Below are 17,406 nucleotides of genomic sequence, written 5' to 3' on the forward strand. Positions count from 1 at the left end.
GGCACATTAAAGAACCATGGAAGCTTCTGGAATTGGAGCGTCTTCTCAGGCACTATCCTCCTACTCATATTAGTAACAGTCTTCTGGAGGAGTAGCCCATATGGGTAACTGGTGGCGACTATAAATAAACTTACATACACACAATGGGGGCATCATGGTCCTCTTGTATATAATGACATTGAATCCTCAAGCCTTGGTATTATAATACTTTCATCTTATCATACAATACTCTGTTTGTACAGATCTATGATGTATTCTGGAGAGCTGAAATTTGAAAGAAGAACCACTTCAGCACAGATTGAGGGAGGAGTTCACAATTTACATTCGTGAGTTTCTTAATAATTTTCTTGCGTTTCATTAGGTCTTAATCTAGTGCAAAAAGATCGTGAGCTTACAAGATGTAACTCTTATAAGAGTAGATATAGAACATTTTATATTAGTTAATGAATTCCTGTTCATTTTAAAATCACCAGATTTTGTAGATGTTCAATATTATATTAAGTTTTCCATACTAAATTGGTTTTTTTTGCTATAAAGAATATTATTTGTTGCATAATGCTTTTGTTAAAGGAATTCATAAGAAAATTTTGAAGTTAAAGTACCATATAGTTCCTCAGTGTAAAGTTTCATATCATATAATCAGTATTGTCCTTTATCTGTATGGGTTTAAGTCATAATGTGATGAAGCCATCCATCTGGCTTGCATGAAAGTCGGTGGTTCTACTCTGGTGCCTGCTTGTACCTGAAATAATGTTATGAGGGACACTTGAGGTCTTCCTCCACAAGTGAAACTAGAAAGTGGACATATAGCTTGGACTGTGTCCGTGTAGCACAAAGGCAAACAAACAATTTGTGTTTGTATGTGTATTCTTTGGGCATAAGTACAGTGAAATAAGGAATTGCAGGATTAATAAAGCAATGTTAGTTTGTTCCAGTTGACTGATTAGCTGAAAATTATGCATCAGATGAAATCTTTGTGTTAAAATATCAAGAGAAATGATTTTAAATATATATTTATATAATCTGTTAAGAAAGAAATGAAGAATATAGGTCCATTGTCTTTGGAAAATACTGAGTTACACAGGCAGATTTGTTTTGTAAATATTTCTGAATTAAAAAAGAAAGATTTGGAAACCTCGAGCACTATTAAAGATGCAAGGTATGTCTATTTCATGTAGTGTTTTGCGTCTATAAGTGGTAGGTGAGTAAACGAGGTGTGTACAAGTTTTGTTTTACTACCGAGTGATTTCACAGACTTCATACCATCATGATCAAACCATTCTATAAAATTCATATGTTTCCCTTCAACCATTTGGATGTACCAGCATCTAGGAAAAAATCAGTTGTTATCTGTAGTCATTTAGTTTATACCATAGCTTGAGGTCCCTGCCCTATGTTCATGACAGCATTTTCGGAATGACTGTTTGCTGCCTGGGACCCTTTCCTACCCTATGTTCATGTCAGCAGTTTGGGAATGAAAGTTTGCTGCCGTGGTTCTGTCCCTGCCCCATGTTAGTGGCAGCATATTTGGAATGAGTTTGCTGTATGTGATCCACCCAGCTCCATGATCATGGCAGCAATTTTGGAATGAAAGTTTGCTGTCTGGGAAAATGTGCAGGCAGCATTTTCAGAATGAAAGTTTGTTGCATAGAATCAACCCCTACCCCAAGATCACAGCAGCATTTTTTGCTGCCAGGGAATCACCCCTACCCCATCTTTCATGACTGGAGTTTGTTGCCTTGGACCATCCCTCTCCCACTATTCCATCTATGGTTTCATGAATTAGAACCCCCCACCACACCCCACCAAAAAGAAAACCCGCACACAACTTATGTTCATATGACATCGTCTTTCGAATGAATATTTGCTGCCTGGGACCCACCCTTACCCCGTATTCTTGACAGCAATTTGGAAATGTAAGTTTTTAGCTCACCTGAGCACGAAGTGCTCAAAGGTGAGCTTTAGTGATCACCCTGTGTCTGGCGTCCGTCGTCGTCCGTCCGTCCGTCCGTCGTCAACAATTTGACTGTTAACACTCTAGAGGTCACATTTTTGGCCCAATCTTAATGAAACTTGGTCAGAATGTTACCCTCCATAAAATCTTGGACGAGTTGGATATTGGGTCATCTGGGTTCAAAAACTAGGTCACCAGGTCAAATCAAAGGAAAAGCTTGTTAACACTCTAGAGGTCACATTTTTGGCCCATTCTTAATGAAACTTGGTCAGAATGTTACCCTCCATAAAATCTTGGATGAGTTCGATATTGGGTCATCTGGGGTCAAAAACTAGGTCACCAGGTCAAATCAAAGGAAAAGCTTGTTAACACTGTAGAGGCCGCATTTATGACTATATCTTCATGAAACTTGGTCAGAATGTTAATATTGATGATCTTAAGGTCCAGTTTGAATCTGGGTCATGTAGGATTAAAAACTAGGTCACCTGGTCAAATCAAAGGAAAAGCTAGTTAACACTGTAGAGGCCACATTTATGACCATATCTTAAAGAAACTTGGTCAGAATGTTTATCTTGATGCTCTTTAGGTCAAATTTAAACCTGGGTCAGCTTCGGTCAAAAACTAGGTCACTAGGTTAAATCAAAGGAAAAGCTTGTTAACACTGTAGAGGCCACATTTATGACTATATCTTCATGAAACTTAGTCAGAATATTAAACTTGATGATCTTTAGGTCAGGTTTGAATCTGGGTCATGTTGGGTCAAGAATTAGGTCATGGGGGCAAATCAAAGGAAAAGCTTGTTAACACTCTAGAGGCCACATTTATGACTGTAACTTCATGAAACTTAGAATGTTAAACTTGATGATCTTTAGGTCAAGTTCAAATCTGGGTCATGTTGGGTCAAAAACTAGGTCACGAGGTCAAATCAAAAGAAAAGCTAGTTAACACTGTAGAGGCCACATTTATGAACATATCTTGATGAAACTTGGTCAGAATGTTAATCTTGATGATCTTTAGGTCAATAGGTCAGGTGAGCGATACAGGGCCTTCATGGCCCTCTTGTTTTATTAGGACCCACCCATACCTAGTATTCATGACAGCATTTTACCAACTCAAGTTGTCCCCCAGGGACGTAGTCCTACCCCAAGTTCATGAAAACATTTTGGGAATGAAGGTTTACCTCTTTTAGTCTACCCTTCCTCTATGTTCTTAACAGTATTTTTGGAATGAAAATTTACTGCCTGAGACCTACTCCTACCCCATGTTTATAACAGCATTTTGCCAACTACAGTTTGCTGCCTTAGACCAGTCCCTATCCTATGTTTATGACAGCATTTTGGGAATGGAAGTTTGCTGCCAGGGACCCATCCCTACCTATATCCCATGTTCATGACATAGTTTGCTAAAACTTGAAGCTAGATACCATTTTTAAGCTACAGACAGGAAATTTCGATATTAGATCTTTTGACTTCATTAATTTTGTAAACAAGAGTGCCAGACTGTCACAATATGTGCATGTCACAGCATTTAGAATACTTGCTGAACAAACCAGTGGTCATTTTCTTTCTATTTTGGCAAATTCGAGGGCCATAACTCCAGAAAATGCTTATCCAGACTGGCAGTTAATGAAATTGTACTGGATTTTGTAGATACATGTGCACATTCTGTGTAAGTAATGCTAAGTAAAGTGAATTACTTTAACCGGTAGATATTGCTACATTCAAGCACACTTGTTCTTACGTTTTTAGGGTTTTCATTCTTTAGAAAACAAAGGGCTTCAGGTTTTTAATTATAAATGTTACTTATCATTCTTCTTCTTTAGGCAAGTGATATACAGTTCCTCAGGATTAAGTATTTACAAATTTGCAGATTAATCATTGTATTACATGTATACAAAGTTGAAAATATAACCTATATTAATGAAGTTTGCCAGGAAACATTTTGCTTGATAAACCCATTTAATGCTTTAGAACAGTGAAAAATCTTACATAGGAGCAATCAGAGCTTTTTTAGTACCATTAAGAGTTCTACACATTATTATATAGAACCATACATGTAGTTCATAGACTCTTACACACGAACACAGTTACTGATCAAGGGCCTGTAATGTGACAGGTGAAATATAGGTAATTTGATGTTGTTGATAAAAACTTCAGTTTTTCCATTTCTTTGAGACTTTGGATACACTTACATAATTATATATATATAGAACAATTTTCAGAATAAGTAAAAACTAAAACTAATCTCTTGCTTATTTCCTATTCATTTCCTCAGTGCTATAAGACTGTTTCACTGTATCATTTTATTTAGTCACTTCTGTGCTGAAGAGATGAATCTGCTGGCATTCAACCAGTAGAAATAGATAACAGTTTCCTTTACATCTAATTTTTATGCCCCAGAAGGGAGGCATATAGTTTTTGAACTGTTTGTCGGTCTGTCAGTCTGTCCGCAATTTTCGTGTCCGGTCCATATCTTTGTCATCCATGGATGGATTTTCAAATAACTTGGCATGAATGTGTACCACAGTAAGACGACGTGTCGCGCGCAAGACCCAGGTCCGTAGCTCAAAGGTCAAGGTCACACTTAGACATTAAAGGTCATTTTTCATGATAGTGCATTCGTGTCCGGTCCATATCTTTGTCATCCATGGATGGATTTTCAAATAATATGGCATGAATGTGTACCACAGTAAGACGACGTGTCGCGCGCAAGACCCAGGTCCATAGCTCAAAGGTCAAGGTCACACTTAGACGTTAAAGGTCATTTTTCATGATAGTGCATTTGTGTCCGGTCCATATCTTTGTCATCCATGGATGGATTTTCAAATAACTTGGCATGAATGTGTACCACAGTAAGCCGACGTGTCGCGTGCAAGACCCAGGTCCTTAGCTCAAAAGTCAAGGTCTTACTTGGACGTTAAAGGTCATATTTCATGGTAGTGCAATGATGGGCATGTCCGGTTCATATCTTTGTCATTCATGCATGGATTTTAGAATAACTACGCATGAATGTGTGGCACAATAAGACGACATGTTGCGCGCAAGACCCAGGTCCGTAGGTCAAAGGTCCTAAACTCTAACATCAGCCATAACTATTCATTCAAAGTGCCATCGGGGGAATGTGTCATCCTATTGAGACAGCTCTTGTTTAATTCTTAACAAGAGAAATTTGTAAGAAAAAGGACCCTTCCATGGGGTTTGATTATTTGTCCTTTTATCCAAGTGTTGTTGTTTTTTTTTTTTGTCAGAGTTAAATTAATTGTATGTCTTTTCCTTCTTGTGAAGGATCAGCTTTAATCTTATGCTAGAAAAGATAGGAATATAGAATGGATGATGATTGTAAATTGAATTTTGAAGAAGTAGGTACTTAAAAAAAATATGAATATCATTGACATAATACTGATAATATAGGCTGAATTCTTTTGTAAATAGAGTATATAGTTTTGTTTTTTGCACTTTATTAATAACTAAATGTCTATTAACTCTTGAACTAAAGTTTCTTACTGTAGTTATTGCTGCAGATTTAACCATAATGTTGTGTTTTTCTGCACATTGAAGCAATTGTCAAAATCTGACAGCTTAAGGTTAGAGTCTCATACAAATGAGCCATACCATGGGAAAACTAACATAGTGGCTTTGCGACCAGCATGGATCCAGACCAGCCTGCGCAGTCTGGTCAGGATCCATGCTGTTCGCTTTCAAAGCCTATTGCAATTAAAGAAACTGTTAGCCAACAGCATGGATCCTGACCAGACTGGGCGGATGCACAGGCTGGACTGGATCCATGCTGGTTGCAAAGCCACTATGTTGGTTTTCCCATGGCATGGCTCAAATGTTCTTTTTGTTTAGCTCCCTTGAGTGCAATGTTCCCAGGGTGAGCTGTTGTGATCGCACTGTGTGCGTCATATTACGCTCTCACAAGTTTTACTGTCAATGCTCTAAAAGGTCACAGTTCTGGCCTAATCTTAATGAAACTTCATCAAGATGTTTCCATTTGAAAGTAAAGTATTGGGATAAATCCAGATTGGGTCATCTTGGGTCAGAAATTAGATCACTGTTTCAGAAACATTAACATTCTTGAGGTTACATTTTCATGCCTATCTTCATAATGATTTGTCAGAATGTTTGTCATCAAGAGCATGGGCATGATCTAAGATTGAAACTAGTTCACAGGGTCAAATTGTACAAAAACTTTGCTAACATTCCTGAGTCCACATTTTCTACCTGACCTTTATGAAACATGGTTAGAATATTTTGTAATTCTGTATTAGATTGGGATAAATTTTTAACTGGGTCATCTTAGGTCTAAAACTAGGTTAGTAGGTTAAATGTTTTCAATACTTACATTGGCCTCTTGTTTCATAATAATAAAAAACTTTGTTGAAAAGAATTATAAGTACACAAGTTTTTGTGCTTCTTCTGCAACTATGTGGAACAACATGAAATTAATGTGGTGGATGTTCAGGAAACTTGGCTAGAAACAGCCTTGCAAGGACCTTATCTAAGTTTATTTTCAAATGGTTTTACTATGCTTTTACTTAATTAGACATGAACATTGCAAGAGTTAACAATAGCAGCGATTTTCTTTTTCTGATTTTTTGTTTTAGGAAAAAAAGTACTAATGACGCAGTTTGTGTAACTTTTTAATATGCATTTCTGAAAGTTTTGGAACTCTTTGTGCAACAAGGTTGTTAACCTTTAGCCTGCTAATATTATAAAATGGACTGGTCCATCATTCAAATTGGGCAATACCATTTATTATTCAAAGGGGTGTTCACTGAAAATATACTGACCGAATAGCGAACAGTGCAGATCATGATCAGACTGCACGGATAGGGTCTGCACTGGTTGCAAAGGCAGAATGACTTGCTGCCAGCAGGCTGAGGGTTAATAAAAAAAGTTAATACACTATCTATTTCAGTCTACCACATTCATGCCACATACAATAAAACCATTGATTGAGTTAACCATATACTAAATATATCACTAAAAACATTATATCACCTTTACCATTGGAGAGGTTTTTGACTAATGTTTAACCATTCTTTGTTAGTTACCAAAGCAGCAATGCAGCATAGGAATGGATATGGTAGGCTAATATATACAGTTTTTTTTTTCTTTTATACGATGCATGCTTCTTGTTATAGTCCTTGAAATTTGTTATTTATCAGTAAAAAAGAGCCGTAATTACCTGATATTATAACTTTCACATTTTGCTCAATCAATATTTTCTAACAAAAAATATCAAATGATATGTAATACTGTAAAATCATATGATCATTTTGTGGGAATGAACTTTTGTGGTTCTGGGGAAAATTTTACTTGGGCATGTAAGTTGTTGATTTCAACTTTTGAAGAAAGAAAGAATGGGATTTTGGTGTGTCTGGAATAAATTTTTTGTGGATTGACGCAGCTGTGAAATCCATGAAAATTAGTCCCCCATGAATGATAATGATTTTACAACAATTAATTACTTGATAAGATATTAAATGTTTCCAAGTACTATTGTTATCTAAAGTATGTTTACATGTTTTGTTAATTTTCTCCTGCATTTTTTTTTTTTTTTTTTTTTTTTTTTTTAATTTACAAGACTGTACTATAAAAGTATTAAAATGCATGTATTTGTCTTAGTTTAGTTTTTACATTGTACGTATTTAGGTAGTGGACCCATTATGATAATAAGCAATTTCCGTCCATTTACGTATTCTTCGTGTACATTTACGGCATTCTCAGTTCTAAAAATAATTTTCTGAAATGACCGAAAGATGCTGAAATGGATACGTAATCACATGGAAATTGCTGATTGTCATTATAGGTTCGTTACCTTAACCCTTACCCTGCTAAATTTCTATAATGAACATGTCCATCTTTCAATTTTGACATTACCATTAACTATTAAAAGGGGTGCATACCAAAAAGATACTGACTGAAAAGCGAACAGTGCAGATCATGATCTACATTGGTCGCAAAGGCAGAATAATCATGATAAAATTCTGTTTAAAAACGCCATTGGTAAACTAATGTTATGTTCCTTGCTCTGGAGTAGTTAAAGAAATTATGCTGAAGTGAAAAAAACACCTGTCTTTGTAAAGGAATGTTTGTTCATCAGGGATGAGGTTGACACAGGTTTAACTATTACATTGTATACATGTACTTGTTTAGTTCCCTTTCAAAAATAATGGGGAAATTTTAAAATATGCCCTCATCAGATTATTAAAAGATCTTATTTACTGTATAGAATATTTTTCTGGGTCTGAGGTTATAAAACTGAGTTTGGGAACCGTTTTTAGAATGCAGTCTTGCCATTGGTCAGTTTTAAATTATGCTCCGGCAGCCTTTACCAGTCATAAACACTGGCGCCAGATCAGAAAGAAAATGCCTCTGTACATGTTATACCTTACCCCTAGGTATTCTATAAGAACCATGGTCATGAACGGGAAAATATACTAACCCGTTTCAATCGTAAATTTCTCAACTTAAACGCGCAGTTCGATGAATGGGTTCCTAGTATATTGAACAAGCAATAATTTATCTTCCATCCTGCACTAGTCACCTTGTCTCAATATTCCATAGTGCTGAGATTATCAACATATTTTATGCTTTCGTCAACGTTACAGAAAAAACTTGCTTGACCTTCCTTAATGAACATCCGGTCTAGAGGTCACGGCAGTGTGCACATGTTTGACGAAATGTAAACAAACAAAAACAGAATTGAAAATTTTACACTAAAACTGGAAATGATGAATGAAATTCATCTTGTATATGATCTTTAATTTGAAATCGTACATTGGTCTGCATCAGATTCTGTTCTGTTTATTTTATTCATTTTGCACATTTATGCTGCATTTTCTCATTTTAGCGAACACGTGTAGTAAAATGACGATTGACATACATTTTCACAACAGCCAATCAGAATGGTTTTGTAATCTACAAGGGAAGGTCAAGCAAGTTTGTGTGTAACCTTGAAATAACTGTAAAGTACGCATTGTTTTTTTAAGATAAGAAGTATTGAAGAAATGTGACCGGTACACAATGGAAGATAAATCACCACATGTTTGATATCCATAGTACACATTTACCGAACTGCGTGTCTTTTGAAATGCGCAATTGAAACGGGTTAGTAAATTTTCCCCTTCATGACCATGGTTCTTATAGAATACCTAGGGGTAAGGTATAACATGTACAGAGGCATTTTCTTTCTTTTCTGGTGCCAGTGGTCATAAATTGAAATTTTGCAACTGGTCTCAAAACAAAACTCTTAGATCATATGCTGTTGTGCAGATTTTAACCATCTGTATGAGGCAAGTCTGTCTTAAGGCTACTTTTGAGAATGTCAGAGGAAACATGTTACTGATTGTTCAAACCTGTATTGTGATGCCAATTCACCTCTTTTCTCAGCATAAGCTCTTTCTCGGTTATACTGAAAGAAATTCCTTGCATTTCCGTTGTAAAGTTCTTGTTCAAGCTGTACTTGACTTGTTTTCATAATCTTACAAAATAATTGTCAACTCATGCTTGTTGGTAAAGTTCCAATGCTTGAGCATGATGTTACGCTGTATACGTGATAATTATACAAATTAACGTATCTACAATTACTACATGAAGAATAAAATTTAATATTTGCTCCTGTCCATTTGTACTGTAGATTGGCCAAGTTTTGCATAGAAATTAGTGATTTCATGATTAGCAGGCTTATTTGCGGTGTTCAGAAATTGCAGAATGCGAGTGTTGTATTTTAAGACATTATGCAGATTATTATTCAATTCAATTCCTAGGTAAAAACCAACACACTCACGGATATTACCCAGTTAACAGTTATTCAGAGCTCCAGACAAGCTCCCACTATTCATAATTTCCCTTTTCAGTATGGCTTGTTGCATACAAGAGTTTTTCTAGTGTGTGCAATTTGCAGTTGGTCTTGTCTGAACACTGAAAATTAAATATGCAAGCATATTATACAAACTTATTAGTAATTCTAAATTTTTTTGAAAAGGTCAGATTATTTGCCATCTAGCAGAGTAATCTGAATCAGTTAGTATGGAACACAAAAGTTACTACCGCAACTGGCAGTGAATTCCTCAGGGGTTAGTAATTGTCAGGATCACTGTTGTCTAAGTCTATATATGGTAATAGTATTTTATGTTCAGTTCATTCATTGTGTTTGAACAAGCCTGTTGTATGGCTATGTGTAAAAACAAACCAACATTGGCAGAGTCGTTTCATGGAGTCAGGGTTGTTTGTTATAATCTTGTGATGCTTCCTTTTGAATAGCAAACAAAATATTGGTCCCAAAATATACATGCATGTCTTAGAGATTGTATTGACCTGTTTTTGTACTAATTTCATAAAGTTTGCATGAGAAAGAAAGTCTGTCTTTAATCACTGTTGTTGCTTTCTTGAAGCATATTCTGTATTCAGGATAAATTGCAGGTTGCCTCAAAATAACATCAACCTTTACTCTGCTAAATTTCTGACATGGACTGGTCCGTTATTCAGTGGGCAGTACCAGTAATTATTCAAAGGGGTGTTCACTGGAAATTTACTGACTGGATAGCAAACAGTGCAGACCGTGATCAGCCTGCATAGAAGTGCAGGCAGGTCTTTACCTGCACTGGTGGCAAAGGCAAAATCGCTTGCAGTCAGCAGGCTTAAGGTTACTGGTAGATAATGTTTTTATTGCAAAGCTGATAAGTTCTTTGAGTATCCATATATCCAGTGTGACCTCTCTAGAGTGAACAAATCTGCGAACTGAATGTGTTTGTTGTACAGAGTAGAGTGGTCAAAGCTGCAAATCAAATGTGTTTGTTGTACAGAGTAGAGAGAACATAGCAGGGAACTGAATGTGTTTGTTGTACAGAGTAGTGTGGTCAAAGCTGCAAATCAAATGTGTTTGTTGTACAGAGTAGAGAGAATATAGCAAGGAACTGAATGTGTTTGTTATACAGAGTAGAGAGAACATAGCAAGGAACTGAATGTGTTTGTTGTACAGAGTAGAGAGAACATAGCAGGGAACTGAATGTGTTTGTTGTACAGAGTTTGTTGCTTTTGGGGAGGTTAATTACTAAATGTAAACTAATATAAAAGAAGAATGTCTGACCTAGTAGGGAACTTAAGATTAATGGTTTCATAATATGCTGAAGTCTGTAACAGAAATGGAAACGTTTTCTTATATAAGAATTGTTTTGTTCTATTTTCAGATATGAGAAGCGTCTGTACTGATGGAATGGAAGGGAGAGATATATAAATCCGTGTGAAGCCGAGTGCAATCTACAATCATGATTAAACATTTTACACTACATTGAGATTACTGCCAGAAACTGGTACTTCTACATATTATACTCCATGTTTATACATACTATTTGCCCATAAGGGGTGCATTGTACAATAGGGATGAATATTTCTGGAAAAGTTTTTGAATTTGAAACAAATTATATCAGGAACATTTTTAAGTCTTGACTTGTGGTAAGGAGAGGGAAATAAAGCAAATTCGATTTTGGAATGAAAGCATTTCATAATTTAAAGATAATGGTATTGAGATGTACCAGTTCATACATTTACATTGACAGTGAAAGAATAATTGCATGGAAACATTTTTTATGAGCATGGCATATAAACATTTTGTACTGCCAAATTGTACATTCCTTTCATACTGCAATGACATATTCATATCTCTTAGCAACTTATAGATCTCACGTCTGTATGTTTATTTATACTTCATTTATTACTTCTGTAAGTGGAGGTTCTTTCATTGAAAAAACTTGGGATGTTAACAAGAAAACACAGGGTAAAACTTGATTAGCTTCTGTGATTGATGTCCTCTGTGGTTTTTGGACAAGTTGCAACTTATATGTGAAAAGAATTTGAACTACTGTCTTACCCTGGCATGATCAGTAGAGGTGACTATTAGGTCGGAATACTTAGTTTTGCTGTATTTCTGTTATTACAGAAGGTATAAATGTTTTGATTCCATATACCTTTTATTTTAATTTTGATGTAAAAGAGATGTGAAGCCAAGATTTTTAGTTCGACTACTCTTAAGAATAGTCTGAGCTATTCTACCCGCCCTGGCTGTCATTATAGCTTTCTTCTTCTAGGTCAATTACCAACCTCACAGGGTAAAGTCCCATAACTCTGACATGTATTCGGCCAAATTATGCCCCATTTTGGACTTGGGGAAATCTTGGTTAAAGTTTTGCATGCAAGTTACTATCTCCAAAATTAATGCAGATATTGAATTGAAACTTCACATGTGTCTTCAGGGTTATAAAACTAGGTGATAGCATCATGTCCCATAACTCTGATACATTTTGGCCAAATTATGCCCCCCTTTGGAATTAGAAAATCCTGGTTGAAGTTTAGCATACAAGTAAATATAGCTATTATTTAAAGGCATATAGCTTTGAAACTTTTTTTTTTCTTCTTCTAGGTCAATTACCAACCTCACTTGGTCAAGTCCCACAACTCTAACATGTATTTTGGCCAAATTGTGTCCCCTTTTGTGTCCCCTTTTGGACTTAGAAAATATGTTTCCTTTTTGAACTCAAAATCTTCTGGTTAAAGTTTTTCCTGCTTCTGGGACAACACAAACAGCCTATGTTAGTCTGGGTGGCGACATATAACCAGTACTGTGATTGTGCACCGTCAAGCCCAAATCGGATCTAATCCTGTGCTTAGCAGCAATACATAGTATGATAAGAGGTATAACATATTTTTACTGTGTGGTTTAGATTGTGAGCTGCATTGGGTTTTTAGCTCACCTGTCACAAAGTGACAAGGTGAGCTTTTGTGATCGCGCGGTGTCCGTCGTCCGTCCGTGCGTCTGTAAACTTTTGCTTGTGACCACTCTAGAGGTCACATTTTTCATGGGATCTTTATGAAAGTTGGTCAGAATGTTCATCTTGATGATATCTAGGTCAAGTTCGAAACTGGGTCATGTGCCTTCAAAAACTAGGTCAGTAGGTCTAAAAATAGAAAAACCTTGTGACCTCTCTAGAGGCCATATATATCACAAGATCTTCATGAAATTTGGTCAGAATGTTCACCTTGATGAAATCTAGGTCAAGTTCGAAACTGGGTCACGTGGGGTCAAAAACTAGGTCAGTAGGTCTAAAAATAGAAAAACCTTGTGACCTCTCTAGAGGCCAAATTTTTCATGAGATCTTCATGAATATTGGTCAGAATGTTCACCTTGATGATATCTAGGTCAAGTTCGAAACTTGGTCACGTGGGGTCAAAAACTAGGTCATTAGGTCTAAAAATAGTAAAACCTTGTGAGCTCTCTAGAGGCCATATTTCTCAATGGATCTTCATGAAAATTGTTCAGAAAGTTCACCTCGATGATATCTAGGTCAAGTTCGAAACTGGGTCACGTGGGGTTAAAAACTAGGTCAGTAGGTCTAAAAATAGAAAAACCTTGTGACCTCTCTAGAGGCCATATTTTTCATGAGATCTTCATGAATACTGGTCAGAATGTTCACCTTGATGATATCTAGGTCAAGTTCGAAACTGGGTCACGTGGGGTCAAAAACTAGGTCAGTAGGTCTAAAAATAGAAAAACCTTGTGACCTCTCTAGAGGCCATATTTTTCATGAGATCTTCATAAATATTGGTCAGAATGTTCACCTTGATGATATCTAGGTCAAGTTTGAAACTGGGTCATGTGGGGTCAAAAACTAGGTCAGTAGGTCTAAAAATAGAAAAACCTTGTGACCTCTCTAGAGGCCATATTTCTCAATGGATCTTCATGAAAATTGGTCAGAATGTTCACCTTGATGATATCTAGGTCAAGTTCGAAACTGGGTCACGTGCAGTCAAAAACTAGGTCAATAGGTCTAAAAATAGAAAAACCTTGTGACCTCTCTAGAGATCATATTTTTCAATGGATCTTCATGAAAATTGGTCAGAATGTTTACCTTGATGATATCTAGGTCAAGTTCGAAACTGGGTCACGTGGGGTTAAAAACTAGGTCAGTAGATCTAAAAATAGAAAATCCTTGTGACCTCTCTAGAGGCCATATTTTTCATGAGATGTTCATGAATGTTGGTCAGAATGTCACCTTGATGATATCTAGGTCAGGTTCGAAACTGGGTCACGTGGGGTCAAAAACTAGGTCAGTAGATCTAAAAATAGAAAAACCTTGTGACCTCTCTAGAGGCCATATTTTTCATGAGATCTTCATGAATTTTGGTCAGAATGTTCACCTTGATGATATCTAGGTCAAGTTCGAAACTGGGTCACGTGGGGTCAAAAACTAGGTCAGTAGGTCAAAAAATAGAAAAACCTTGTGACCTCTCTAGAGGCCATATTTCTCAATGGATCTTCATGAAAATTGTTGAGAATGTTCAGTTTGATGATATCTAGGTCAGGTTCGTAACTGGGTCATGTGCGGTCAAAAACTAGGTCAGTAGATCGAAAAATAGAAAAACCTTGTGACCTCTCTAGAGGCCATATTTTTTACAAGATCTTCATGAAAATTTGTGAGAATGTGCATCTTGATGATATCTAGGTCAAGTTTAAAAGTGGGTCACGTGCCATCAAAAACTAGGTCATTAGGTCAAATAATAGAAAAACCTTGTGACCTCTCTAGAGGCCATATTTTTCAATGGATTTTCATGAAAATTGGTCAGAATTTTTTATCTTGATGATATCTAGGTCACGTGCTCAAAAACTAGGTCACTATGTCAAATAATAAAAATAACGACGTCATACTCAGTTCAACACTGAGTCATGTGGGGATAGGTGAGCGATTCAGGACCATCATGGTCCTCTTGTTTTATTAGTTGCAAAGTTGTGGTTTGTTGAAAATATATGAATAGAGAAGTTTATTTGGCTTCAAAAAAGTAATTGAAATTTTTTATATTTCTGGAGTAATTATTGTTAAGTTGATGGAAACATTCAATGAGTGGATGAACCAGAAAGTTGATCTTTGTGACTTCCTTTACCCTTAAGTTAAAATGGTTTGTGTAGCCTTATAACATTTATTTGTATGAATGTACTATATACATGCTTGCTAATTTTGACTTCTTGTCCATATGTACACTGGATCCATGAGAATTTTATACATACAAGATGTATTTGTAAAGGCTAGTGCTTGACATTTATCTATTCATTGTTATCAACAAAATTTGAATTATATTTACAGTAGAATGTGAACAAAAAGAATGAAATATGATCTTATATTGTAGATATTAGTTAAGAAGTGATTTTGAAATAGTTCCATGTTTTCCAAGATATAATACATTTGAGATTGTTTATTGTGAGGAATTTCAGACACTTTTACATTGGGAAATGATTAATTTCAATTGTACAATATTTCTGTAAACATATGTCTTGTATTAAAGCACATTTTATCACCATTTTATACAAGAAAACTTCTATATAAATTTGGCATAATGATATAACCATTCTGTAACAGCTGTACTTTCAAGTTTGCTTATTCACTTAACATTTACTTCTGTTTTAACCCTAATTATATTGCTTTTTGAAGGCCATTCAGCCTTCCCTATTGTGTAATATTGAATATGGTGCTACTCTTATACATAATGATTGTCAAAATAACATGTTTATTTCAACACTGGTGAAATAAAATTTTACTTTGATTTATTTCAGTACTGTGAATTGGGAAATGTTCGTTAGAGTTGAATTTTCACTAATTTTATTGCGATCTTTTACATTGTGGGAATCAAAACATTGTCATACAAAGATTAAATTTTTACAACATTTTTGCTTATCTGGCATATACATGTAACCCTGAATTCTTTGTTTTGTATTAACATTTGAAACAGTAAAATTGTGAAATAAAGGTCGCACAAAAGTTTCCCAATCCCAGTATAAAGTGCTGTATTTTCAAACTTGATTTATCAGGCATATAATGCCACCAGTTTGTCATTAATACATGTTTAAATTCTGTCTCAAAGTTACTATTTCATGTTGAAAGTTGAGAAAATCTGTACCAATTGAAACAAAATGATGTACTAGCATTGAGTTGTATTTTGTACATAGGTTGGTGATGTAAATTTTAATTTATGAGAGAGATAACAAGAACTACAGTACCATTTATATATGAGCTGCGCCATGAGAAAACCAACATAGTGGCTTTGCGACCAGCATGGATCCAGACTAGCCTACGCATCTGTGCAGTTGGTCAGGATCCATGCTGTTCGCTAACAGTTCCTCTAATTACAATAGGCTTCTTAAGCGAACAGCATGGATCCTGACCAGACTGCGTGGATGCGCAGGCTGGTCTGGATCCATCTGGTCGCAAAGCCACTATGTTGGTTTTCTCATGGTGTGGCTCATATTGCTATTTTTGTTGTGAAGGAGGACCTCCATGGCAAAGTTGTTAAGGCAACTGGTTTAGAGTCATTTACCCCTCACAAGTGTTTCTTGTGGACAAGCCTTGTGGCACTCACTGAACGGCTGTGGTTCTACCTTGGGGTCTTCTTCAATTACTAAAAGATGGAAAAAGATGTAAAAGTAGCCATGTGATGTAAAATTATGTGGGATATGTCTTAAAAACACAACAAAAGGATTATGATAGACTACAGTACCTTACAGATTGGCACTTTGTTACCAGAGACATTTGAAGATGGGTGACATAAGTCTATAAAATTTGCATTTTTCTATATATTATAGGCAGAAATTGGCAATGCTTTGAAACAGGCATATTTACAAAGGTCAGAAACAGTTTTAATGAATCAATAGACAGCTGAAAACAGTGTATGTATGATGTGATGTGAAGTTAAAGGTGTCTTGGACCATTCCATGAGTACAGACCAATTAAAGGCATAATACTTGTTGTTTACTAGATTAGCATTGTATACATGTGATCTCTGTAAATAAATGAAATATTCGACTGAATGTCTTTAAAAGATGAGCAAATGATGTAATAAGTAATTTACTGTAAAAAAAACGATCTTTTGTTTTAAAAATGATTATGTTTTTTTGAGAGTACATGACTGTATTTAGCATGTAAAGGGATGTAAGTTAATTGCTAGATTTTTCGAACTAGATCCTTGAAAAGAAAAAAGTCAAGCATATTTAGCATATTCACTTGTTTTCGAGATTCTGTCATCTGTTATTTTCGCTGCAAAAACAACAACAAAACCATGCCTATTGAAAGAAATACATAAAAAGCCTTTAGAATGCCCTTGAAGATAAAAGATAAATGTATTGACTGACGGAATACCCCAATCTACATTTAAACAAGGAAGTTAGAAAGTGAACATGTGGTAGAATGTTCTCTAGCAGTTAATTTATAGTTGCCTTTCTTGTTATTTTATCTCGAGTGACAATTCTGAAAGGATCAAGAAAATGTGTTGGAATAGATCATTGTTATAGAAAAAAGATTGTTAACAAAGTCAAGAAATATAAGACTGTTGATAAGAATAATCATATATATAATGTGGATATCAATGTTGGTAGATATAATAAAATTTATTTGTTAAAGTCAA

The 17,406-nt window shown here is 35.6% G+C and overlaps 1 protein-coding gene across 1 annotated transcript in view; it reads left to right on the forward strand.

Annotated features, from left to right (window-relative positions):
- The window catches only part of LOC123528705 (inosine-5'-monophosphate dehydrogenase 1a-like), a 79,903-nt gene extending 62,497 nt beyond the window's left edge, over positions 1–17,406 (forward strand). Inside the window, exons 10-12 of the mRNA XM_053520915.1 lie at positions 243–326; positions 7,007–7,042; positions 11,151–17,406. Of these exons, the coding sequence (XP_053376890.1) occupies positions 243–326; positions 7,007–7,031 (109 nt within the window). The 3' untranslated portion in view covers positions 7,032–7,042; positions 11,151–17,406. The remainder of the gene's footprint in view (positions 1–242; positions 327–7,006; positions 7,043–11,150) is intronic.

The sequence above is a fragment of the Mercenaria mercenaria genome, chromosome 13, assembly GCF_021730395.1.
Source record: "Mercenaria mercenaria strain notata chromosome 13, MADL_Memer_1, whole genome shotgun sequence".
NCBI classification, from domain to species: domain Eukaryota; kingdom Metazoa; phylum Mollusca; class Bivalvia; order Venerida; family Veneridae; genus Mercenaria; species Mercenaria mercenaria.